This window comes from Actinia tenebrosa, unplaced genomic scaffold (genome assembly GCF_029948245.1).
Source record: "Actinia tenebrosa isolate PJP-AT-01 unplaced genomic scaffold, QUT_ActTen_1.0 PGA_scaffold1__47_contigs__length_23844297, whole genome shotgun sequence".
Taxonomy (NCBI): domain Eukaryota; kingdom Metazoa; phylum Cnidaria; class Anthozoa; order Actiniaria; family Actiniidae; genus Actinia; species Actinia tenebrosa.
The window spans coordinates 85,969-112,324 of record NW_028292578.1 but is presented as its reverse complement, the minus strand read 5'-3'; the positions used below and the strand labels follow the sequence as shown (position 1 = coordinate 112,324).

Here is a 26,356-nt window from a genome sequence, read left to right as displayed (position 1 = left end):
CGTAATCAAATACGACAGGTTAGCGAATGGGTGTTAATATATATATTTATTTGGAACTGAGCTCATGTACAATTATTAGTGCAATGTTCGGAATAAAAGTTGTCTGTCTGTCTGTCTGTCTGTCTGTCTGTCTGTCTGTCTGTCTGGTGCAAGAGGCCTAAAGCGTGCCCAAACGCGCACGTTTAAAGTGCCGCATAAACTACACAATCAGCTACATGAATTATTGATACACTTTATGTATTATGATTTATGATTTATTGTTTTCAACCATATTACGATCATTCAGATAAGGTGAGGGTAACACGGCCATTGCCTCTGTTGACGCCACTCTCGTTGTCTTGTTCAGAACCGTTATTGAATGAGCCTCCGCCACCAGCGCATCCTCCGGGATTTTGATTAACGATGACTCCACCACCTGAATACCCACCCCCACCCCCTGGGGCTTTAGAAAAAGCAAAACTCCCTCCCCCAAAGCCTCCACTTGAATTCCCTGTACCTCCAGTTCCACCATTACTGAAGCTCTTGGGTCCAGTACCCATGAACCTCGAGTCTCCTTCCGTGTAGAATCCGGCTCCAGCTGACGCAGCAGCATTCGTTGCAAAAGACTTTGCCCGTGAGTCATACATACGTCCTCCATTACCATCAGCTCCTCCATAACGACTACCATTAGTGGAGGTCTGCCCTGGATCACCGTCTAAAGTCCGTCCAGACATAGTGATCCCACCACCTCCCCCTCCCCCAGCAACAATCAGGGGAATATTGTCATCCAAAGAAACAAACGTTCCTCCACCTCCTCCCCCTGGGGCTTCTTGGATATCCGATAGACACGTTCCCTGTTGGCCAACAAGGATTTTCAGTCGAGTCCCTTTCTTCAGTACAAATGAACCTTTTATTTTGGCGCCTTTTCCTCCGAGGCTCCAGCTTGTGCAGCCACTTTTTGAGCACGTCCTGTTGGCCCCTGACGCTCCAACTGCTTCTATGACGTAATTTCCATATTCTGGGATCTCCCAGTATTGAATACCATTAGCTATATTAACAGTTCCTTGCAGACTTGTCTGCTTATAACCGTCTGTGCTCGTTGGACCAAATCTCTCTTGGCCATTTAATGAGGTAAACACGTATTTCTTGGTGGTATAACTAATCCACCAGCCCAAGGTAACTTCGCCATCAGACATCACGTTATCGTGCACGTGACTCTCTTCTGGAGACACGTCATTCAATTCACAGATTCCTTTCTTTTTGAAGTTCACCGACTTACATTTATTATTTGCTAAGCAATACTGTGCACAGCCAATAAAACTTGAAGCCATTTTAGTTTGAATGACATGTCCTTGTAAGCAGGTGTCTTGCTTCAGAGAGACAAAAGACGATCTTTTATCTTCGAGACGAACTAGACCCGACACGTTGCAAAACAACAGCAGGAAGGAGATGATGATTCCAAGCAACAGGCTCTGCATACTGCCCACCTCTTATCTATTGGAGACTCTGGTAAAATGGAGCAGGTTTCTAATAAATTAGGAAACTCAAGATATTACTCGTGGGAAATTTATGAATAAAAATCTCGCCGTAAGCCGTAATGCCGGACTCATTTATTTTTGCGTCCAAGTCAATATAAGGCTGGTAAATCTAGTTGTCTTTTATGAAATCAAGATGTTTTTTGTGCTAGCAGTATATTTGAGGTGGCCAGGTCACTATGGTAACCGCTGCATTTTCGTTAATTGTGCATGGTTGGAATTTTAGTTTTCTTCAAATAAATCGCTACCGTGGCCATACGAGATTCACTATAATCGAGTTATTGATGGTTTTCACGGCGGCCATGTTGGAGGAACTTAAAAGAACTGTCAATGAATTCTTTTGTTATATCCTCCAACATGGCCGCCGTGTCTTTTGTTATTTAATTCTCTTGGGAATGGTTGAAAACCATCAATAGGTAAGTTTTAATCCAAAGGTAAAAAAAAAGCATTAAGGTGGCTGACTACTCGCTGGGCTATGCATGAAAGCAGATTGTTATAATTGTTCAACTACAAAGTATTTTAAGACCTCCTAATACTTTTTGAAAATACCAAAAGGTAGCCGAAAATAGAAAAAGGTATTTAATGCGGTTCATTTTGAAATACAGCATTTACAAACTCAACTTCGCAATTTATTTGAAACTAATCAAAAAGTGGCCGGAGCTTTAAAATAATAATTTCAAAAATTTATCAAAAAGGTGTTTTGACTCTCAGTACGACTTTTTAAACGTATTAACGAACTTTGAACGCAATCAAAAATTGGTTAAGACATTTAGTTTCCTTCAACAAAGCACTTTGAGACCATTATTAAAACTTCAATATTAAATCCTCAGTTTCCACGATAATAGTTTGAATATCCAGCAGATTTCATTGGCTATTCTTTATTCAAGGATCAGTGCAGGTGATTAAAATACAGGTGTAAAATATTTACAAATTTATGAAAGTGTCCACACATAGTCAATGGGGCATCAAGATCATACTAGAAACTTATTTTGAAGCATCCCTCTGGAAAGGTAGTGTGATGGTGAAGCGATCCCATGCATATATTTATTTCAATAAAGTTAGTCACCTGAAAAGCTATAAAGCTGAGGCCGACAAGGATTATGGGTAGATACATTTTATATGTTTCAACCGCTCCTTAACTGTTGATGAACTTGCACATCTTACCAGTTACAGTCACCTCTCCTGAGCATCCTCAAGCTGCAGTTTCTATCAAAGAAGCTTTACTTGTTTGAAATGAATTGTTTCCCATGATCCTCAGTGATCTCAGCTTTCTAGGTTTTTGGTGACTAACTTTATTGAAATAAGTATATCACCAATCGATTCAGTAAATTAAGATTAAGGGGATAGATATGAAAGAACAGAAGTAGATGTGGAATTATAGTGCCTCTATCTTCCAACCTGCGCCTAAAATGCTTTCAAAATATATGTGAGAAATCGCATCTCCAGATACTTAAGATTTAAAATTGTGTTTTCCAGAAATCTGCCCCCCAAGTCCAGTCCCTTAAGAAACTGACGCTCTTGACGGGTGCAATATTTATTAACGACATCTTTGTCGTCTATAGAGTGAAATTCGTTTTGAGACGAGAAATGCAAGCTAAGCACTGCGCGCATGCTATAAAACAGAAGCTTTAAAAGCTGGACTTACCTTGGCACTCAGAATAAAATCTTCTGAACGGAACTGACTGACAACGACGTAGTAATGAGCTGCAAGTTAGTCAGCAGCTTGCTCATGGTCCATAAATCGATAATCAATTTATCCAGCGATTTTTATCTGATTTTCAACAAATTATACGGTCGGGACTGATCAATTGATTCAATTTCAATAGGCGTCTTTAGTTTCCCATTTCAGACACGGCGTGTGTCGAACAGAGAGGAGCCAATCAGGAAGGAGGGAGAAACAACGGGAAAATATAGAAAAGGGAGAAGAAAAAGATTAAAAGAAAAAATTAAGGAGAGAGACAAATGGCATAAAAATTGGGAAGGAGAATATTTAAAAGCTTATTCCTCTCTGCTCTGTGTCATTCTCTTGAGAACGAGAGTTGTATCCATATTGATGTGTCTTCTTATGTGCAACCGTTAAACAAAGTAATAATACTCTAGGGGATGAGTCTGAAATGTGTAACATCATGTAAAAGCCAGGTCTATTGATGGGTTGCAAGCATTCCCAAGAGAGTCAAAAGACAAAAGCATGGTGGCCATTGTGGTGCCGTTAACAATGGATGCTAATAAGAAACCTTTTGTTAAATGGCAGCATCGCGATGACGTAACGTTCAATCGAAGAATTGTGCGCAGTTTCAAAACTAATTGAAGTGTCTTAAATTAATTTTTTTATATCCCTCACGCATCGCATCCAAATGATTAATTTTTTAGAGCTGTTTATGAAATAGATAATATTATCAAGAAGGCTTGCTGGTAGACTAATGTTACTCTACTACTGACAGCACGTTCGTATTTTGAACGAGCTCTACGCTCTTGGAGGATAGGTGATTTTACAAAATAAACTATTATTATTAACTATTATTATTACTTGAGTCAACAATAAGTAATATGAATTAAAGTAGTCGAAAGGAAACCAATTCAAATACATGCAATAGAAAGAAATGCAAAGGAGTATCCAAGGAATTATAAGGATTTCACTTGATGTCATTTTCTGTTTCGTGCGGAATGTTTGTCAAGTGAATCACAAGTTTTTAACATTCTCGTACCCAGACCCTTCTCAGGAAACATCGAAGGCAATGATGTATACTGATAAAGACTAGCAGTAGCAGTCGAAGCGTCGCGGTCCACCCAACTGCCACAATCGTAAGGACAAATGAATAAGTATAATTTTTGATTTATTACCACGATGAATGATCCTTCATGGACCTTTATCACACGGCGGCCATGTTTATTCCCGTGACAATAAAAAATTGTTTAACCCGCATTCTCTACTTTCACATCTCCATAATCCTTTGCGTCTTTGGGGGGGGGGGGGGGGGGGGGGGGGGGACCAGAGGGTAAAAACCCACTTATTTTGCTGAAGGCTGATCAGATAATGTTGAAAATACCTTGTTTAGTATCCAAAAATAAAATGAAGAAGTAAAAAACAGAAAAAGATAGAAGCTTGAAGACGTTTAAGGTAAATTTTAAACATTAAGACCAAAACTCTTGATGATCTGTACACGCAAAAATAACTTGGAATAAACTGATAATCAGTATTGTACAGATAAAAGCAGGTATAGTATAAATTCAATTAAGAAACCTTTCAATTTGGGACAGTTTTTTGATTGGTTACCGCCAAAAACGCAAGGCATTATGGGGATGTGAAAGTAGAGAATAAATCTATTCTCAAACACTAGAATCCGAGGCTACGCAAGGCCGTAGGATCTTTCGTTCAAACCAACATGGTTGCCGCGTGAAAAAGTACTGTTTAGGAAGGACTTATTGACCTCTTGAGGCAATAGATTTAGTTCAATTTTGAAGAAAAAACAGTAAAAATGTTATTTTCCTGAAAATCTAAATTCCCTGTTAACACTACGTTTAGTATTTCAATCTTAGCTGTTCTGGAAACTGCACTGCAGTACAAGGGGAGTAAAAACAACTGAAATATCCTTATAGTTCAGTTCTATTCTATATAGTTCTTCTCTTGTTTAAATACACACCTATTTCGAAGATCGTTGTCGCACCAAGAGCCTCAAGTAACAAGCCAAGGCTCCAGAGAACGTCGGTACTTTTAATTATAATTGATTTATTCATGGTTCATGCAAGTGGCTATAGCTCTCCACTAATTATCATCTCAAGCAACCTTGCTTGCAGCAATTTGTGAAGTCAATAAATGAAAATGCACCATGGATAAACTAATTACAGCTAAGAGTACCGGCGTTCTCTGCGGTCTTGGCTTGTTGCTTGAGGCTTTTGGTGCGAAACGCACCAACGCACCTACTACGCACCTATTTCTGAAATAGGCGTATAAGTCTATAACTTATCGTAGTGATGAATGTTTAAAAAATCTCCTTTTCCTTTCAAGAAGAGGGCCGTCTTTTATGATAGTCTTCGAGCATCATATCTTGGTAACCTCGTCTTTAGATACCACGTGATAACAACGTGACTATCTTCTTCGTCAGTTATGAAAAGTTCGACAACTGACAAATACAAATATTTTCGCTTCAAAACTTTCTAAATGTCTAAAACCTAATGTCTAGTGATCTACTTCCTCTAACATCCTGTTCTAAGATGTTCTACTTGACTGGGCTTGGTTTTGTTTTCGTTCTGAAAGCGAAGAGCCCGCGATCCGAGCCGTGAGCGGCAGTGAACCGGAAGCACAAGCCTGAAACGAACTGAAGGCAGTTCTTTTCCTTCTGGTAGCGACGTCTTTCGATTTTGATTGGAATCATATGGACAAGATGATGGTCACACGGCCATCGCCTCTGTTGATGCCACTCTCGTTGTCTTGTTCAGAACCGCTATTGAATGAGCCTCCGCCACCAGCGCATCCTTCGGGATTTTGATTAACGATGACTCCACCACCTGAATACCCACCCCCACCCCCTTTACCAAAACCCCCTCCCCCAAAGCCTCCACTTGAACTCCCTGAACCTCCAGTTCCGTCATTAATGAAGCTCTTGGCTCCGGCACCCATGGGCCCCGACTCTCCATCCGTGTAGAATCCGGCTCCAGCTGCCGCAACTCCATTCCTTGTAAAAGAATTCGCCACTGAGTCATACATACGTCCTCCATTACCATCAGCTCCTCCATACCGACTACCATTGGTGGAGGTCTGCCCTGGATCACCGTCTAAAGTCCGTCCAGACATAGTGATCCCACCACCTCCCCCTCCCCCAGCAACAATCAGGGGAATATTGTCATCCAAAGAAACAAACGTTCCTCCACCTCCTCCCCCTGGGGCTTCTTGGATATCCGATAGACACGTTCCCTGTTGGCCAACAAGGATTTTCAGTCGAGTCCCTTTCTTCAGTACAAATGAACCTTTTATTTTGGCGCCTTTTCCTCCGAGGCTCCAGCTTGTGCAGCCACTTTTTGAGCACGTCCTGTTGGCCCCTGACGCTCCAACTGCTTCTATGACGTAATTTCCATATTCTGGGATCTCCCAGTATTGAATACCATTAGCTATATTAACAGTTCCTTGCAGACTTGTCTGCTTATAACCGTCTGTGCTCGTTGGACCAAATCTCTCTTGGCCATTTAATGAGGTAAACACGTATTTCTTGGTGGTATAACTAATCCACCAGCCCAAGGTAACTTCGCCATCAGACATCACGTTATCGTGCACGTGACTCTCTTCTGGAGACACGTCATTCAATTCACAGATTCCTTTCTTTTTGAAGTTCACCGACTTACATTTATTATTTGCTAAGCAATACTGTGCACAGCCAATAAAACTTGAAGCCATTTTAGTTTGAATGACATGTCCTTGTAAGCAGGTGTCTTGCTTCATGGAGACAAAAGACGATCTTTTATCTTCGAGACGAACTAGACCCGACACGTTGCAAAACAACAGCAGGAAGGAGATGATGATTCCAAGCAACAGGCTCTGCATGACGCCTGTAATAAGAATTCAATGAAAGGAAGAAAGCTTCAGAAATATTTTACAGTCCCCGCCTCAGATCCATGTCAGTGAAGGGGTCGTCAAATTTAACATTGGCATCAGTGCCCAAAATTAATAACTGGTTGTTAAGTATTGCTTTCTGATTGGTTGATTGCTCGTGGTATATACGATTTCATACCACAGTAATTCAGCAATTAAGTTTGACGTAATGTTTTCCGAGTTCAGCGTCATTCCATTGAGTGTACGATTCCTTCGATTTGAGTTTCATCCATCTGATTTCATTATCATCTTCTTAACCGTTATCAAGAGAAAAGAAATCATACTCAGGGAAATGGCACGCGGCTTTAAATAGGAAAACCTTACACTCACTTAATCAATTTGTAGGTGACGGACATCCCTTCCCTTTTTCAAAAAGATGGCCGCCATGTTGATTGCGTTTCTTGATGGAGACCAACAATAGCGCCTGGGAACGATAATGGCAATAGCCAAATGTCCCCGATATGTTATGAGAAATTATGACTTCATGTCTATCATATGTTATCATATTTGAACTTCTTATTACAACTGTATTGTTGAATATAGTTAGTCACGTCTAGCGGATGCAACCGAGTCGACATCATGCCACCATCTGCTTTCATTCAACCCAAGATATTTTTCCCACGTTTCATTTTAAAAAATATAATGAAAAATTATCGACTGAGTTTATTGTGAATCAAATAATGCATCTACTCCTGTAGTGGAGGAAAACAAATAAAAAAATCCCTATCGTTGTTCATTTGTTTTTAGATTGTTCTTTGCGCTGTTGCGAACTTTATTGTCACTTCATTCACTCATGATTTTCTGGCCGAATTTAAGACAAAGCTACACGGATCGTTAAAAAAGATATCGCACAGAAAAGCGTTCTTATTATCACTGGATTTGTCGTCGCGAGCTGGTTTGTTTGCTCCCAGCTGAATTTCAAATATTAGACTATTATTCTGTATTATGTTATCATATTATATTATATTATATCATTAAATACAATTATTGGATTCATTGATGTTGTCAGTGTGGATTGCAAGATAGTCGACAAGTTGACACACTTATAGAATTCAGAACGGTTTTTTTTTCTCTCGATTTAAATGAACTTATCCATCAAGTCAAAAAAACAAACTAATACGATCGGTTTGAGATTGAAAAAAGAACGAAGCTGAGCACACAAAGGAAGTGACGTTTGTTTTAATATCCTGAAATATTCTAAAATGTATGAGTTACAACCAATCACTCTTTAGTGGACTCCAAATAACACCTTGTCTGGTGTGTGTAAATAAAAACTATGATGACCAAGTTCTTGTAGATGATGTTGCTATACAACACAAATCAGTTGACTTATTCATATTAATGTTTGTACTATTTTGTACTTCCACGAATAATTTGTACTGTAACAATAGCTGGTGGATTAATCTTTTGCTTTAGACCAGGCGTGCGACAGCATCGGTTGCGAAACGATTTTGTCGGACACACAGAGCAACATATTGCAGGCAATGTTGCTGAAGTATTGGATCATTTTCTACTTCAGCAGCATTGCGTGAAACGAATTGGGTCGTGTGGCATGGCCCTCAACATCGAATGCTTGCAACATTGCGGACGATGTTACTCCCTAGCTTAACGTAGTTTACGAACTGGACTGTACAACCGTGCGACAAGATGCCATCTGTGAAACTTTTTTTTTCATTCGTACAACTGAGATTTTTTTCTAGAGAAAAGTTCCAAAGCATACGTCGAATCGAATTATGGCGACCAATTACTAGCCTCGAGTTCACGTTGAAACATAAAAGCACCATATCAGTGTACGATACACACGTACCAGTTAAAAGGTCTGACAATTATAAAAAGAGGTCGTATCCAATGATATATAAACGAAAATTTCGAGGTGTTGGATAGTCCTCATAGTGTTAATTGATTTTAAAAGTTGTTGATTTTTTCCCAATTTTTTAATCTAATGATCAAAAAATGTATTAGCTTTCATGATTTTTTAGCAAAATATATTTTTATTGTTTCATCGCCTTCGCCATCTCAGTGTTTCAAACGTCTTTCCATTCATTTTTCTCATTTTGTTCACATTTCACTTTTCAGACCCACAGAGACACGTTTTTATAATTTTTAACAAACTGTATTTTTATAGTTGGCTTTCACTATCCGTTTCAAACGTCTTTCCATCCAATGTTTTCACATCTGTAGTTCATTTGACAAACCAATGGAGTCACGTTTTATAATCTTTAACAAACTATATTTTTATAGTTAGCTTTCACTATCCGTTTCAAACGTCTTTCATCCAATTTTTTTTCTCATGTTTTCACATCTGTAGTTCATTTGACAAACCAATAGAGTCACGTTTTATAATCTTTAACAAACTGTATTTTTATAGTTGGCTTTCACTATCCGTTTCAAACGTCTTTCCATCCAATTGTTTTCTTATGTTTTCACATGCAGTTCATTTGACAAACCAATAGAGTCACGTTTTATAATCTTTAACAAAATATATATCGATATTTATCGCTTTCAGCACCGGCCTTCACTATCTCCCATCAAACGTCACTTTTCATAGTAGTCTTGCTTCATGTCTGTTGCTTACATCATCAATAGAGTCAACATGCGCTTCTTAGAACAGCTCGTTCGGAAGATTACCTTTAACTCTAAATGACAGTCGCTTCCGTTGCAGTGAATGTCGTTCCCACACCGACAAGAATGATTTTTCATGCACTTCACACATTTTATACTAATAGAACTTTATCTGATAGACTATAGCATTTCTTTCCTTAGTCACAGCCGCATTAATATAACGTAATTCTTCATGCACTGATTTTAACGAAAGTACCGAGAAACAAGGCGCGAAGTTAAACGTTAAATTCTAGCATTTCCCTCCCAACGAAACAAGAAGTTATAAATAATATTACGAAATATTCGTAACTGAGTTTACCTCCAGTGTCGTGGAGTGAAATAATCTTTTTGGTAATACGAATAAAAATGGTGCGTCCAGACGATGTGATGTTGTTGCAGCCCAAACGCAACCGAAAATGAAGACCGACGCGCGAAGGCGGGAATGCAGGTGTCGCTAGAATTGTCTGTCCTTTGCATTGGACGCGACAGGAATCAGTTTCATAACCCGAACTCGGAACAATCACGCTTTTCAAAGTTCATTTTTCTCAGGGTTTTGTAAGACTTTGAATGAGCTATTGTATTTTAGTTACAATACAGACCACAAGTACAGCCAACATCTTGCAGCAAAATCATAAACAATTCGATTTTTTTGAAAAAAATATTTCATACATGGAAAGCTAAGCTAATAAAAATTATCAATAGATTCCAGTCTTATGCGGCTGCGTGTTTGAAAATTAGAGAGAGAAAAAGAAAAGCCCGAAAGACGATATGAAACTGGATGGGACAGCCGTTAGTCTGGCCGGCATCACTGACTCCCGCTAGGAAAAAGTTCATTAAGATTATTCGAGAAAATTTATTGACTTGTGAATTATATATTACAGTAAAAAGCCCTTAAAAAATTGATACTAACATCTGGGCCCGATTGTACGAAGCCTGGATAGCGCTATCCGACGGATAAATCTTATCCAGTGGATAATTTTTTTGGACAGCAACAGCAACATCGACATCGTACAACCGGGCCCTGATCACTAGTTTGTACATTTTACGATTATTCGGAAAGGAAGAGAAAGTGGTTAAGCCCATGAGAAAAACGGTTAGTTATAGTTCTTAAGCGAATCTACCAACCTTTACTGCGATGTACCGGCGATTGTCTACAGTTAACTACTACACTTCTCGATTGAACGAACCCCTCGATTTTGTGCAGTTGTTCCTCATCAAGGGAATTAGTCCCGGATTAGACCATTAACATATTTATTTAATATTCAAACATGAACACAGTCCTTTCTGGACTTCCGAAAAGGGATCTCAGATTGTCTTCAATACGTTCTGAGCTTAATCAATAAAAAAACACACGATTTCAAATTCATTAAATTTTGACAGTTCGAACCCAATAAAATAAATATCTCATTTTCACATTTCAGTTATACATAACTTTAATAACAACCATCTTACTAAAACAATTGTGGTTTCTCGAGTATAGATTTATAATCATTATTTTCAAGTTCACCTGTTTGAACAAGTTTCGATTAAAGTAGAAGAAAATCTTACAGCCGGTAGCCGGTTATTGCTTACTAAGAAGTTTACATACGTTATTGACCCAGGCTACCAAGACGTCAGAATGGCATTGAATAAGTACACCGTTGCTAGGTAACCAAAACCTTGATGGAAAAAGTTTTTTAGAAGGTTTGTCTTAAAAAGACCTCATTCGATATATTTTTCTATGAAGAGTCGGATTGTGTTTGCTTTGAGAGACGACCTCGTTTTGTTGGTATGTAAACACCGTGCAACGCCAATGAGTTTTGATGCCACAAACGACATTTACAACCTTATTTCGGTCAACAAATTCTTTATGGATAATCTAGCTTATATTGACAGCAACAGCGTGTCTTTAAATTCTTACTAGGTGATGGATAATGTAGGCTCCGATGGTAACGTTACTCCGACGAAGGACAAGCGTCCGAAACGTCAGTATGTTTTTTCATCTTCAAGGCGGTGTATAATTGGCCTTTTTATCATTACTGTTAACAAAAATATTGTCAAGAACGATGGAATTAAAAGAAAAGAAGAAAATTGGTCATTCCTGTTGATATTTTTTGGTATTCTCTACTTTCACATCCCCATAATCCTTTGCGTCTTTGGGGGGTAACCAGAGGGTAAAAACCCACTTATTTTGCTGAAGGCTGATCAGACAATGTTGACAATACCTTGTTTGGTATCCAAAGATAAAATGAAGAAGTAAAAAACAGAAATAGATAGAAGCTTGAAGACGTTTAAGGTAAATTTTAAACATTTTTTCGTAAGTCAATACATTTTCTGTAAGACCAAAACTCTTGATGATCTGTACACGCAAAAATAACTTGGAATAAACTGATAATCAGTATCGTACAGATAAAAGCAGGTATAGTATAAATTCAATTAATAAACCTTTCAATTTGGGACAGTTTTTTGATTGGTTACCCCCCAAAACGCAAGGCATTATGGGGATGTGAAAGTAGAGAATTAGTTCTTTGGTGATCAAGCTGTTTGGCCTTCTCATACCTCCTCAGAGAGTAATGGTAATAGTATCCCTGATCTGGGCTTTCTGTTTTGGTCATTTGCTTACCCCACGTCACTCTAGACAGTAATGGTAGTGTCCCCACACCAAACACAACTGGTACAGGACGAAGTGACAAATTGCCGAGTAAAAGTCTTTCCATGCATTCGCACTAATTGCTCGGCTAGCTTTCAAGAATTTAGAAGTGTTCTCAGTAAATAATAATAAAGGGAGTCTTGAAAATTCGGCCAATTAGCCAATCCATCAATATATCAGCCATCCGGTATCCCTTAGCCAAAATTCTTTGGCTCAAACAACGACTGTTTCATTCAAGACTCAAACCCTTACCAGATATCTTCGTTTTGATGACAGGTATATCAGTCAGAAATGACTAAGACGTTTCATCCTTTGCCTTTCCAGATTAGGAAAAGGACCGAATCTACATTAAGTATCCGGATGCCCAACCTCCTCTCCCTCACCCCCACTGAACCCTTGTTCATCACGTGTCATCCTTGTTCATGTGTCAAACGCAATCGCTAAATATTGGTAAGACCCGATGGTAAGACCCGATCATGCCTTGTTAGAGATGTACCTGACATGTGCGGCAAATTAGCTAGACATCAATTACCTTTTTTTCATATTCTAAGTGTCGAAGAAGTGGTTATCGTATTTAATTTGAAACGAACTTGACGTGAGAAATGAAATAAACGGTGACAACGTCGCGTGTCATGGACACAATAGAACACTCATAAATACACATAAGTAATGCTCCACTTCCTTCATGAGAAGAAGTTGTTGATTGGAAGTAATTTAGTACTTTGATTTGTCAGTGATAACGATATCGATCAGTCTGATCTGCACAAATTACAATCCATTAGGACTCAAATTGCGCTTTTCTATCAATACATTGGTGAGCTTAACGATAGTATCTGCAATTATTAGAACGAAACACCCTAAAATAATGACTTGAAAACAATAAAGCTGGAAGTGCTAGACGCAGGATAAGGCTAGCTATAGATTGTTGAGATATAAAACACATGATAAGAAACAATGTGTTCAAGAACTAGGTGCGCACATGATCATTCAGTCTATCTTAGTGTCACGTACATGTGTGTGACTAAGATCTTTGCGCATATGATCATTCAGTCTATCTTAGTGTCACGTACATGTGTGTGACTAAGATCTTTGCGCACATGATCATTCAGTCTATCTTAGTGTCACGTACATGTGTGTGACTAAGATCTTTGCGCATATGATCATTCAGTCTATCTTAGTGTCACGTACATGTGTGTGACTAAGATCTTTGCGCACATGATCATTCAGTCCAACTTAAAGTCACGTACATGTGTGTGACTAAGATCTTTGCGCATATGATCATTCAGTCTATCTTAGTGTCACGTACATATGTGTGACTAAGATCTTTGCGCACATGATCATTCAGTCCATCTCAGTGTCACGTACATGTGTGTGACTAAGATCTTTGCGCATATGATCATTCAGCCCATCTCAGTGTCACGTACATGTGTGTGACTAAGATTTTTGCGCATATGATCATTCAGTCTATCTTAGTGTCACGTACATGTTTATGTGACTAAGATCTTTGCGCACATGATCATTCAGTCTATCTTAGTGTCACGTACATGTGTGTGACTAAGATTTTTGCGCATATGATCATTCAGTCTATCTTAGTGTTACGTACATGTGTGTGACTAAGATTTTTGCGCACGTGATCATTCAGTCCATCATAGTGTCACGTACATGTGTGACTAAAATCTTTGCACACATGATCATCCAGTCCATCTTAGTGTCACGTACATGTGTGTGACTAAGATCTTTGCGCACATGATCATTCAGTCTATCTTAGTGTCACGTATATGAGTCCGTCACTAAGATCTTTGCGCACATGATCATTCAGTCTATCTTAGTGTCACGTACATGTGTGTGACCAAGATCTTTGTGCACATAATCGTTCAGTAAAATTACAAAATCAACATTAATAAGAAATACTGTACTCTAAAGACGTTTTTGCTAGTAAAATGTGTATATGCACGTAAGTCGGCTCGCCTTTCAAAAGTAGTTGACAAGGAAGATTAGTACTTCATGGTTCAATAAAAGGTCTAGAGGTGTATGCTTGAGGAACACAACTTCGTTGAAAATAGGTGCTTAATGCACGTAGTGTAAGCTAAGTAAACTAAGAGAACAACTTGTGATAGGTACTTTGTTTCAATTAAAGGTCCAAAGGTTAACTCTTGAGGTACACCACATCCTTAAACATAGAAGGTGCTTGCTTATACATTAAGCGAGATTTTTAATGCCTCTTACTCGTCGACTTTTTATGAGTAAACAGTGTGATAGGTTCAAGAAAAGATTCACAGGGTTGATCGTTGCGGAACCCCATATCTTTAATCAAGGTTCATGCTCAATCGCTGGGCGTAAGTCCAAAACGTAATATATACACGTTACTCGCCGACTTGTTATAAGTAAGCTATGTGATTGGTAGTGTATGATTCAATAACTAAAAGGTCCAGGGATTAATCCTTGAGGAACACCACATCTTAGAACAAAGGTGTTTTAAAAATATATTGCGCAAAAGCTTAAAATGAAATTCAGTAATTCCACGTCATTTAATTGTTAAGTTAACTTTCATGGTTCAATAACTGAAAGGTCCAATGGCAGATCTATGGGGAACACCACAGTTTTGAAGAAAGTAGTGATTAGAACGTCGGGCGCAAGTTTTAAAGTAATTCACATAAATTGTTTATTTAGTTACGTACGAGATCATCAAATTCATAGCTCTGTGTTTAAGTGTTTTTTCTAATTGTTCTAATTGAATTCTCTTCCCGTTTACTAAACTTCCGTTTATCCAAATTAACACTTCAATACAAACGACATCCCAAAATTTTAAAAAGCAACAATTAATCTAAATAAATAAAATAGGATTCAGATGCATCAACTGATTTTTATAGCCTTGTTCGCACAATCACATTGGCTATTCAACAAAGCAGATATCTTTTGGGCCAATACGGCGAATTATCCCTCAGCGTCTATAGCATTCACGGAAATTACGCAAAGAGAAAAGTCGAATTATATCGACAAGCTATCTGAATTAAAACGACACTTTGATGTCAGGTCTGTCATTCGTTTTAAAGGCGTTTCGTTTCGTTTACTTAATGCATTACGCGGTTTCTAACACATCATACCATACGCACTTGAACCTCACAATTCGATCCTTGTAAATTTAATCTGTCGAGCAAAGACAGGAAGAGGGATTAGCAGTCGATTGATTTTTTACTTCTTAAACGTTTGAACCAAGACTAAAGCACAAATCAAGACAGTTTTGAGAATGCAATGCTGTTTGTAAGGTAAGAGAGGGCTTTAGTTTAGTTTTTGGGTTTTATTTTTATACTTTTTTACTTTTTTGTCTCGTAATACAAAAGCCACTATTATAGTAACTGTATTTTCTTATCATACTTATTCTAAGTCATAGAGAAGGTGTATAGATGTTATTTCAGCCCTAGAAACCAAAACCTTGAGACATACTAGATATAAATGCATCGAAGAAAGTGTTATAGGATAAAGCGGATGCTGGGGTGTTTTTCGTTTCAGGTTCCATGGAAACCCGCTCCCTTTTCTGAAAGCGATTATTCTTTTTATACGTTCAGAAGGAAAAAAATGGATTAAATTATGATTAGCCCTTAAAATGAAGGAAAAAAAAAAAAAAAAAAAAAAAAAAAAAAGAAAAAAAAAGAAAGAAAGAATTTTTTCCAGGATATAGCCTAAAAAATAACATGTTGCAAAAAGCTTGGAATATGATAAACGAGAATGTTTATATAAGCATATTACGACTGATCGACGCCAAAAGAAAAACATTTACTCTTATATTTAAAAACTACTATTTGTGATCGATTTTGACTCTTCTTGAAGAAACCAATAAATTCTAGCTTGTTAGGTTGTTCGATTTTTGTGAGTAAACATCGTTGTCTTTATTGCTTATTTTTAAAACAAGAAGGAATAATGTTTTGTCCAACTTTGTTTGCAGAAGAGTCTTTATACAGATTCTTTTCGACTTGCAATTTGAACAAATGATTCATTTTTAAGTTAAACATTTTCATATAATATTACACCGTCCATCAATTTTTGCCTTATTCTGTTTTTGGTTCTTTTTTATAAATAATACTTCGCTACTATTGAGAAATATTTGATGAGAGGAAATGGCCTGAGTCAATTTAAAACGGTCTTACATCGGCTCCTTTGATATTTCATTTTCTTGGCTTTTACTTATTAGCAAAATTTAAATTGAAACTATAAAAAAATCCTTTCGTGTTTGTTTGGATTTGGATTTGTTTATATTTACTCCACAAAGGTTTAAACTTTTTAATCTAAATTTCCTTAATGAAATGATTCAGTTTTTGGAGCTGGAATATTAGAAGATATCATATACATCTTCTGAGACACTTTTTATACACAAATTAAGGAAAAAAGACCTTACAATTTAACCGGATTCCTTTAAGTCAATATTGACAAACTGTTTTCAGTGGTCACCGGAAAGTGTTTTTTCCTGAATCCAATGAAATTTGTTTAACTCTGAAATGTTCAAGTACACTGGAAATATTTAATTGAAAAAGGTAAATTTGAGGGTAAAATATATACCAGGAAAATTTAAACGAAGTTACAACTCAAATGTTTTGTCTTGAAATTTTCTGTATTTTGAAGGAGATATTTTTCAGCTTTTAAAATTGGGAAACGATACAAAGTTCTTAGCGAGAGAGAAACCAATCCAAATAATATTATCCAATTTTTTTGACGGTTCTTTGTTGAAAATTAGATAGCCGATTAGTTGATGTTGTAATGAATTATTGTCACCTTTATAGAAGAAAAAAAAGATATTGATAATAATAATAATAATAGTAATAATAATAATAATATTTTTTTTAAATATAAAATCTCAATGCCATTATAATATATATATATATATATTATAATAGAATTCAATTAACTATTAATAATAATAATAATAATAAAATCTATAATAACGTTAATAAAGAGATTATGAATATAAAATAACAAATATATGTACAAATTACTTATTTATCGATAAAAACATATTTGTAAAATATAAAAAATAATTAAATGATAATAATAATAATAATAATAATAACGGATATTAGATATTTATCAAGATTTTAGAGACATATTGAATGAATTTATTTATTTTCTTTTTTTTTCTTTTTTTAGTTACAAATTATCGTTAAGTTTCTTAAACAGAATTGTTTTAATTTTTTCTTTTGAAATTACTAATCAGAGATTCATTTTATACATGTACATATATTATATTTCAATTTGATGGATAGGATTTTTATAGATATGCATACGCATAATAGTGATGAAAATCTTAGAAAATATGAAAATATTTTGACAATATTTCTTAGCTAGAATTTTTTTCAAAATTTGCTGGAAAAACCCGTTTTTCATTTCTTTTATTCAACACTTCTTTGAAAGGAAAAAAAAATAGAATATTCAAACCTAAAATCCAACTTTAATGAAGATGCAATTTTTTCAGTAATAGAAAAATATTTTTAAACAATTTTATGCTCAACTAAAGGAAGCCGCTCGACATGAATGTCAAAATTTATGGAGTTCTAGATTTGCCAGATCTCTATGATATATATTCAGCTGTTAAATAAATCAAACAAAATGGTTGAGCAAGTTTTCGGTTTGAATGTCTCATTAAAGAATGAAGTGCTGTTTTTATCATTCACTCTAAAATACTCATGTTTCTTCATTATTATGGCAAGTTTTATTTGTCTGTATATATCATGTTTACATTGACCAGCGGACTAAGTCTAGGCTGGTTAAGTTCATCATTTTTTTTTCAATCCTTTCTTCAGCTTATGCATATTCATAGAACTTCTTGACTATATTAACGTTCTGGCTTAAAATCCATTTCTGACATCGTTCTATAAGGAAGTTCACTGCCCTGTCTGTATTTGTAATTGTTCTTAGGTCTTTTCTTAGCTGTTCGTGATGTCCTGCGAGAAAGTCAAACACTATGTTAATCTGATTTACACTTGAGCTTTTGCACTCTTTTTTGATGCCTGCACGTAGTTCCGTGTATTTTTCTTGTTTTTCAACAGTTCTCTCCGCAATCTTACCAACTTGACAAACTGTGCCTTCAAATAGTGTCCAAGCATTAGTTTCTTTATCTTGTACAACTATGTCGGGTTTATTGGCACTGTTTTCTGGAGCTTTCTCAAGTTGAAAGGGTACATTCCAGTATATTTTTGCCTTTTCATTTTGAAGTACTGCTGATGGTAGACTTTGTTGGTACCATGGCTTTCCATTGTCGCTTTCCTGAAAGTTGTACTTTTCCAGCAAACAGTGGTATATCGGTCTCAGCATTCTGTCGTGTCTGGCTGTGTAAAGGCTTTGGGCGATCTTTGAGCAGCCACTTAGTACATGTGTTGTTGATTCTGTAGCCGTATGGCACATTCTGCATTTGGTGTCTGTGATGGTCATCTGTGCTTTGCTTTGTTGGTATGTCTTTGTTGGTAGTAGTTGTTGGCGTATGTTCTTGTTTACGCTGTAGACAATATCGGGAATGTTTTTCCACTTCTTCAGGATCTGGTTGGCTGTTGGTGAAATCTGTTTGTCTTGGAGTTGTTGGTTGGTGTAGGCTCCAAGCCATGTCTGCTGTTTTGTTTCTTTTATATACTTTTCCGTGATCTTTGATCGCAGCAGCTCTTTTATTGATTTTGGTGAAGGTGAGGTTATCGTTTTGATCTCGTTGGCAGGTGTAGGGTCTTTACTTGTAGGTATTTTAGTGCCTGTATCATCAAAGTCGCACGTGATGTTATATTCCGCTGCGTACTTGGTGGCCTGTTTGAAAATTGACCTTCTACCTTGCGCGATTCTATTCATTTCAAGCGTTCTTGCATGCTTGATCCTCTTGTCTTTGCTGTTGTTGATATAGTTTGCCATTTTGATTGTTGTTAATTTGAAAGTGTCCTCAACGCTTTTCATACCGCTTCCTCCTAGTTCTTCTGGTAGGTAGAGTAGTTTGATGGATTCGTGATGGTGCATTCCTCCTTCTTTTCTGACTATCTCTCTTGTGCGTCGGTCTATGTCCTTCAGTTGGTTTATTTTCCAGTCGCTTGTCCACATGTGGTACTGAAGACCAGGTAGGGCAAAGGTCTTGGTCGCGTGTACTTTTCTTGGCATGGATATGTTACTTGACCATATTACGGATAAGCGTTTCAGGTATTCCTTACTTGCTTCATTATAGACTTGTTCCTCTAGTTGCGTCGAGTTCTCATATTTACCGAGAAATTTGTAATAATCGTTAGTGTCTAGCACTTTGAGCTCTTCATTGTCAGATATTTTTACACTTTCTTCATTTATTTCTATTTTACCTCGTAAGATGTTGACTGTTGCGCACTTGTCCAAACCCCAGAAAAGTCCGATGTCTTCAAACATACTCTTTGTTGTCTTTGTTATTAATAGCGCCTTTTGAGCTGACTTGTGGTATGTCTTTAGATCGTCAACGTAAAGTAAGTGTGTTAGCTTCTCTTGCTTGTTGTGTGAGTATGTGTATCCTTCTGTGGTTCTTAACCACCACGCTATTGGATTGAGGCAGAGTGTGAATAATCTAACGCAGAACGAGTCTCCTTGTAGAATTCCTTGCTTCAGACGTATTGGACCAATTTTCTCTTTCTTGTCTTCAATCTTGACCTCTAGTGTGATGGACCATTTCTTCATTGTGTTCTTAATAAAGTTCTTTATCTTCGTTGGAACGTTGTGTATTTGTAAGGTGAGAGCCAGCCATTCATGATTAATTGAGTCGAAAGCTTTCTTCACATCAATTGTTCTAGAATCAATTAAAGCGGTGTTCATCTTATTATTATTATTATTATTATTATTATTATTATTTTGACCTCTTTCTCTTTTACTCCGACGAAGGACTAGCGTCCGAAGCGTCAGTAAATTTTTTCATTTACCTTTTTATCATTACTGTATTATTATTATTATTATTATTATTATTATTTAGCATTAAATTAGCATAGTATAAGAAATCGCACGACATTGAGTAACAATTCGTTATTAATAGGTAGTAATAGGAGTAATGTTTGAAAGTTGTCAGTTGTAATTACACGAGGCTTCCCACAAGTGCAATTTAAGAACTTTCAAAACATGAGTAGATATGAATAACGAATGGTACGAAGCGGAGGTGGTGCGATTATTCATTTATGGTACACTCAACTAATCTCTTGAAGCAAAGGCATTTATCTGTCTATTTGGCCAATTTTCTCCAAGAAAAAAAGCACAACCTAATTAACGAAGGACAATAAAGATGCATAAAACAATTACAGTTGTAATGGTTTTAGCATTTTTTAACTAAGTGTTATAAGTTCAAAACATAAATATGAAATTGAATATGTGTTTTCCACAGCAACTTACAGTAATAGGTACTCCTACGGAGTACAATTAACGAATTTTAATTAAAATTGTATTCCTCTCGACCAATCAGAATCGAGTAATTTTATTGTGTTTTATAATTTTTAAAATTTACAACTACGCCTGGTTTTGTTCTCCAAGTTTCAACTTCTCCAAGATTCATTCTGAAGAAGGTTTTACATCAGAAATAGATTCTGGTTTAGTTTATGACAATAGACCATTTTCGAGTTCCAAATTTCCGCTTTATTCCTTGATTACAGACTCATTTACTCAAGGTTAACTTCGTATTAGGCCCCGTCCCCACTTATCCGGAAATTTTTGTATCCGCAAATTATTTTTTGCGGATACGAAAATGTTTGCGTCCACACGCAGCGTATTCGAATCGTTTTCACCGTCCACATGTATCCGTTTTCGTAAAATTTGCGGATACGGACACAAAAAGTTGCGGACACGTGTGCACGCAGCCCCTATCCGTAAAAAAAATAATTGCGGATACAAAAATTAGCGGATACGTGTGGACGGGGCCTTAGTGTCTAGATATTCAAAAATACCAACGGTAAAGTAAAGAATGCACAACTTCAACAATACAAACACTTCGAAATTCCACGGACCCAACATATAAATATACTCTGCATGAAATCGAGGCTAACACTGAGCAAAAGAGAGCTCGAAACTGGAATATTGTTGCCGTTATTTGAAAATTGCGTGACACTTTTGTTGTATGTCACACCAAGCAATTTTCAGTGTGACTAATTAGTCTCGAAGCTGATAGCCAAATTTGTCTGACACATATCTTGTCTTTCTCGAATAACTAGGTTTTGCATCACATCTCTTCAAAGGAATACGATTCTTCTAGTCCACACTCTCGTAATTGTATCGGGAGTCTTTCGTAACAACTTCGAGAGTTCGTCGTATTTCGACACGTACGATGGCTTCGCATTACTGGACCACGTTTTTCATAGTCAGCAAACTAGCAGGTTTATGACATGCGCACAGCTGTGCCTAACAAACCGCAAATGTAAATCTTTAAACTTTCAAGAGGTTGTTCAGAATAAAAAAGTCGGTTTTGCTTCGGATAATCTATGTGAACTTAATGATTTTGCACCGACAATGGACCGAGATTTTATAACATTACAGGAGCGTAGAGGATCTGTTTATGCAAGGCTTATAAACGGCTTGGAGCTGGAAAAATTCGTATTTACAAACCTTGGAGGGGTGGGACCCACAGGTCCAACAAGTGTTCAGGAATACAAGGGGACAAATTTGGAAGGCAAAGTTCAGCTTGACAAAGGCATTCAGATATGGAATGTGACATTAACTGGTAAATATTCTATCTGGGCACTTGGAGCTTCCGGCGGAAATGGAACTTGTACGGGAAAAAGTGGATGTTCAGGATGGAAAAAAGGCGGGAAAGGCGCGTCAATCAAAGGAACTTTCCGGCTTGAGCAAGGAATGAGATTGAAAATCCTCGTTGGTCAAAAAGGACGCACCAAAAGTAATTTTGCAGAACTCCCAGGTGGAGGTGGAGGGGGGTCATTTGTCTTACTTGCTGAAGAACTAAAACCTCTGCTTGTAGCCGGTGGGGGAGGAGGCGGGGGAATTAGCATGCCGGCGTACCATGACGGTGATCCTGGACAAGCTGGAACAAATGGCACCCGTGAAGGAGGAGTCAATGGAAATGGTGGCCGGGCTATTAATATCGATCCTGGTAACACAATTCTGGCCAGCAGTGGCGCTGGTTTTCGTGGTGATGGGATGGTTACAGCAATCGGAAATCCAGCCAAAGCTTTCATCGAAGGAGGCAATGGTGCATTTAACTTGGTTGACAACGGGGGGTTCGGTGGGGGAGGGTTTGGTATGACCCACCCGGGGGGAGGGGGTGGATACTCAGGGGGAGGGGTCATTGGGAATTCTACTGCTGGTGTCGCAGGGGGTGGTGGGTCGTACAACTCGGGAACATCACAGGAGAATGAAGCTGGTGTCAATGAAGGAGATGGTAGGGTTGTCATTATACATATCAATTAAAATCCTTGGCGAACCTTAGATACTCCAAAATTCAAAAATTAAACGAGACTTACCTGTAAGGTGAAGTTTGATTGGAATTCTACGAGTCATTGGTAGGGAGTGTGGGAGTTACGTGAGAGAGCGCACGAACCCGGGAGATCAATATTCAACTGCGAGTAATCATGCAAATAGATCAAGGGTGGGTATAAAAGCATAGAAAACTATATGGGTGGGCACGTAACTCCCACACTCCCGACCAATGACTCGTAGAATTCCAATCAAACTTCACCTTACAGGTAAGTCTCGTTTAATTTTTGAATTCTACTTCATCATTGGTCATTGGTCGGTGGGAGTCACGTGAGACTTTAAAGCTGCATGATTATGAGCTCAACACCATGCAACCACAATAATAACTGTATAACAGACAAATATTTATTTGTGTGAATCACAAACTTTAAGTAATTCATTGCCAAAGTTTTCAGTATTAACAACAGGCATATTGTAGAACTTTTGAAAAGTGTTTTCACTGGACCATCCTGCACTTTTCATAATAGTCTCAAGAGATATGTGTCCTGCCTTAGCACCTGAAGTAGCTGCAGCCCTAGTGCTATGAGCACTAAACACACTTGTATTAACTCCAGCCTTGCCTAACACATACTTTATCCAGCGGCTGATTGTATCAGCTGAGGCAGGCTGGTGTGGCTTTTGATAAGTTATTAGCAGCTGATCCTTGTTTGGCTGTCTTAAACCACTTGTTCTCTTGAGATATTCAAACATGTAGGTAACTACGCACAGGCGATTGTCTGGTTGGTAGGCAAGGAACTCAACTGTGGAGAGATGCCTTCCAGGTCTGGATGTTTTTAGCAATGTTTTAAGTACAAATATGCACTTGTCAGAGGTTAAGTGCATGTCAGACACTGTCAACGAATGTAACGTTTGGCGTCTCTGCCCTGATAGTAGTGCCATTAACATAACTAACTTGTGGGTCAAGTCTTTCAACGTGAGAGTTTCAGGGGGATGTAAAGTCCTCAAATAGTCCATAACATGTTTTACATCCCAGGTTCTAGAATATTTAGGAAGAGATGGCCTGCATTCAAATACCCCTTTCAGTAGTCTGCAGACTAATGGGTGGCTTCCAAAACTATTGTGCCCAGTTGTCTGTATGCAGGTAGACAAGGCGCTCCTTGCAGTGTTAACTGCACTATATCCCATGCCTGAGTCATATAACTCTGCAAGGAAATTTACCCCATCCTCTACAGATGCTGAAAATGGATCAATTTTCCTTTTATGACAGTACTCTTTCCATCGATCAATGTATGGACTGTACTGCTTTTTAGTGCCATTTCGCCATGATGACATGACCAATGAGGTAGCTTTTTCTGATAGTCCTTGACCTTTGAAATGTTCCCTGATACATGACATAGGAGCAACACCAGTTTTCCCTGTAGTGGGTGGGTTATAGTTGGTTGACTGGGTTGGAAGAGCATCCCTATTTTCCTGGGAAGTTCCAGTGGGTCTTGAATTAGCATTCTCATAACAGTTGGCCACCAAGGTTGAGTTGGCCACTTGGGAATCAATATTAGACCTGTTGCCTTCTCTTCCTGAATTTTCTGAAGAACAGTTGCCATAAGGCTGAAAGGAGGGAAAGCATAAAATAAATAGGACTGCCATGATAAGCTAAAAGCATCTATTGCAAATGCTTCCGGATCAGGTTGGTAAGCTACAAACGGTTTTAGTTTGTAATTTAAACGCGAAGCAAAAAGATCAATGGTGGGCTTCACATTCAATTTATTTAATGCATCCTTGAATATCTTTGGGTCTAATGCCCATTCAGTCCCATTATTGACATTTCTAGAGTGCCAGTCAGCCATTACATTCATCTTTCCTGGGATGTGAGCAGTAGACAGCCACACATTGTTCTCAACACACCAGTCCCAAATACAGCGGGCTAAGTTATTACATGCCTTTGAATGACTAGTGCCCATGTGGGCTAATGTTGTTACAGCTGTCATGTTATCGATCATAACTCTAACATGTTTGCCCATAATATGGTCCCGAAATGCTTTCAGGGCAAAGAATACTGCTAGCATTTCTAGTCCGTTTATATGATAGGAGGCTTCGGATGGACCCCATCCGCCCTTAGCTGATAGAGTGCCCATGACTGCCCCCCATCCTAGCATGGATGCATCAGTATGAATAACAATATCTGGCTCTCCATGCTGAACAATATTGTATGCACTACTCACAGAGTCTCGCCACCACCTTATATCTGCTAAGGCAGCTTCCGACAATGTCATGGAAATATCAAATTTTCCTTTTGCATGCTTCAAAGCATCAGTTTTTTCCATATCAATGCTTCTAAAGTGCAAGGGTCCCCACATGACTCCTGGGAAACTAGCAGTCATACGTCCTAGGAGTGAGGACACTTCTCTTATAGAAGGATTGCTGCTAGCTAGTATATTTTTGCATGCATCCTTGAGTTTGTTTGATTTTTCCTGAGTGAGGTAAACTTTCATTTCTAAAGAATCAAGGACGAAACCCAGGTAAGTGATTCTCTGTGAGGGCACAAGTGTTGACTTTTCCGGGTGAATTATAAACCCTAATGAGTCAAACAATTTTATTGTGGCAAGAACATTTCGAATACAGTCCTCAAAGTCCTCACCTTGGAGGTACGAATCATCTATGTAAGATGATGACAAATGACCAGACTGTCTTAAGGTGGCATAAACCGGCTTCAGTAATTTTGTAAACTTTCTTGGACAAAATGCAAGACCATTTGGGAAACATGTAAACTTATAAAGATTCCCTGACCATATGAACTTTAGGTATTTTTGGTCACTTTCTGCTATACTAACTGAGTAGTATGCATCTTTTAAGTCCACCGAAGCCATATAACAATTCGGTCTCATCATACTTATGGCTGATTTGAGGGTGTCCATTTTAAAATGCTTGTACTCAACATGCATGTTGAGCCGCTTCAGGTTTAGGATTAACCTGTGAGAGCCATCTTTTTTCGGCCTGGTGAATATAGGTGACAGATATTGTCCCTTCTCATTCCCCGTGGGTAATATAACACCCTTTTTTATGAGTTTACATATTTCAAGGTCTATGATTTTGACCTCTGAATTTTTCACAGACTGTCCCGGGGTTTTTCCCTGGGTGGGCATTGAATTAAATTCAATATGCTGGCCTCTGACCATTGACAATATTTCAGAGTCTGAAGTTATTTCCTTCCAATTTTCTAGGTAGGATACCAGCCTGCCAGCCTTAAAACAGTCTGCTTTTGCAGTGAAATAATCTTTTAGAGCAGGCATAAGCGACATAAAATTATTTTCATTTACCTGTGTTGTCAGGTTAATCATTGAGAAGGTGTCTTTTTGTCCCACTGCTTCTTCTGGCTGTTGAAGTGGGGATTCCTTCTCCCCCTCTGGCCTAAAAAAGGCTTCTTGCCTCTATTGTTATTGCCAGATTTATCTTGGTGGCGGTTTGAGCCGCCTCCAGCCGCCAGGTTACTTATTTGGTTTGAGGCCTTGATGCTGCTCAGTTGAGATTGCAGTTCGTCACCAAACAGCATCCCAGTAATTGGGATGTGGGGAGCACACAGGGTGCTATAATTTTTGTTTAAACAGGGTCTGATTAAGTCCCTTCTATGTTGAGACAGACTGAGAT

At 38.0% G+C, this 26,356-nt stretch overlaps 4 protein-coding genes across 7 annotated transcripts in view; 1 reads left to right on the top strand and 3 right to left on the bottom strand.

Moving 5' to 3' along the window:
- Positions 1–24: 24 nt before the first annotated feature.
- Positions 25–3,237, bottom strand: LOC116296124 (uncharacterized). Its single transcript, XM_089032873.1, has 2 exons — positions 3,160–3,237; positions 25–1,485 (listed from the first exon to the last, which is right to left on the bottom strand). Exon 2 carries the CDS (start codon positions 1,455–1,457, stop codon positions 279–281), a length of 1,179 nt encoding a protein of 392 aa, XP_088888999.1. The 5' UTR covers positions 1,458–1,485; positions 3,160–3,237; the 3' UTR covers positions 25–278.
- A 1,863-nt stretch (positions 3,238–5,100) lies between these two features.
- Positions 5,101–26,356, bottom strand: part of LOC148909641 (uncharacterized) — a 50,603-nt gene continuing 29,347 nt past the window's right edge. For 2 of the 4 annotated variants that reach the window (XM_089032867.1, XM_089032868.1), the window contains one exon: positions 5,101–7,055. In XM_089032867.1, coding sequence (XP_088888993.1) covers positions 5,884–7,055 — 1,172 coding nt within the window. In that variant the 3' untranslated portion in view covers positions 5,101–5,883. Of the gene's footprint in view, positions 7,056–7,428; positions 7,528–10,824; positions 10,989–26,356 lie in introns of those variants that run through there. The other 2 variants (XM_089032869.1, XM_089032870.1) reach the window with 2 other exon arrangements.
- On the top strand, positions 15,435–22,977 carry LOC148909642 (uncharacterized). Its single transcript, XM_089032871.1, has 2 exons — positions 15,435–15,594; positions 21,499–22,977. The coding sequence occupies exons 1-2, from the start codon at positions 15,581–15,583 to the stop codon at positions 22,706–22,708; spliced, it is 1,224 nt and encodes a 407-aa protein (XP_088888997.1). The 5' UTR covers positions 15,435–15,580; the 3' UTR covers positions 22,709–22,977.
- LOC116297476 (uncharacterized) lies at positions 23,106–26,105 on the bottom strand. Its single transcript, XM_089032866.1, has 2 exons — positions 26,029–26,105; positions 23,106–24,319 (listed from the first exon to the last, which is right to left on the bottom strand). The coding sequence occupies exons 1-2, from the start codon at positions 26,047–26,049 to the stop codon at positions 23,120–23,122; spliced, it is 1,221 nt and encodes a 406-aa protein (XP_088888992.1). The 5' UTR covers positions 26,050–26,105; the 3' UTR covers positions 23,106–23,119.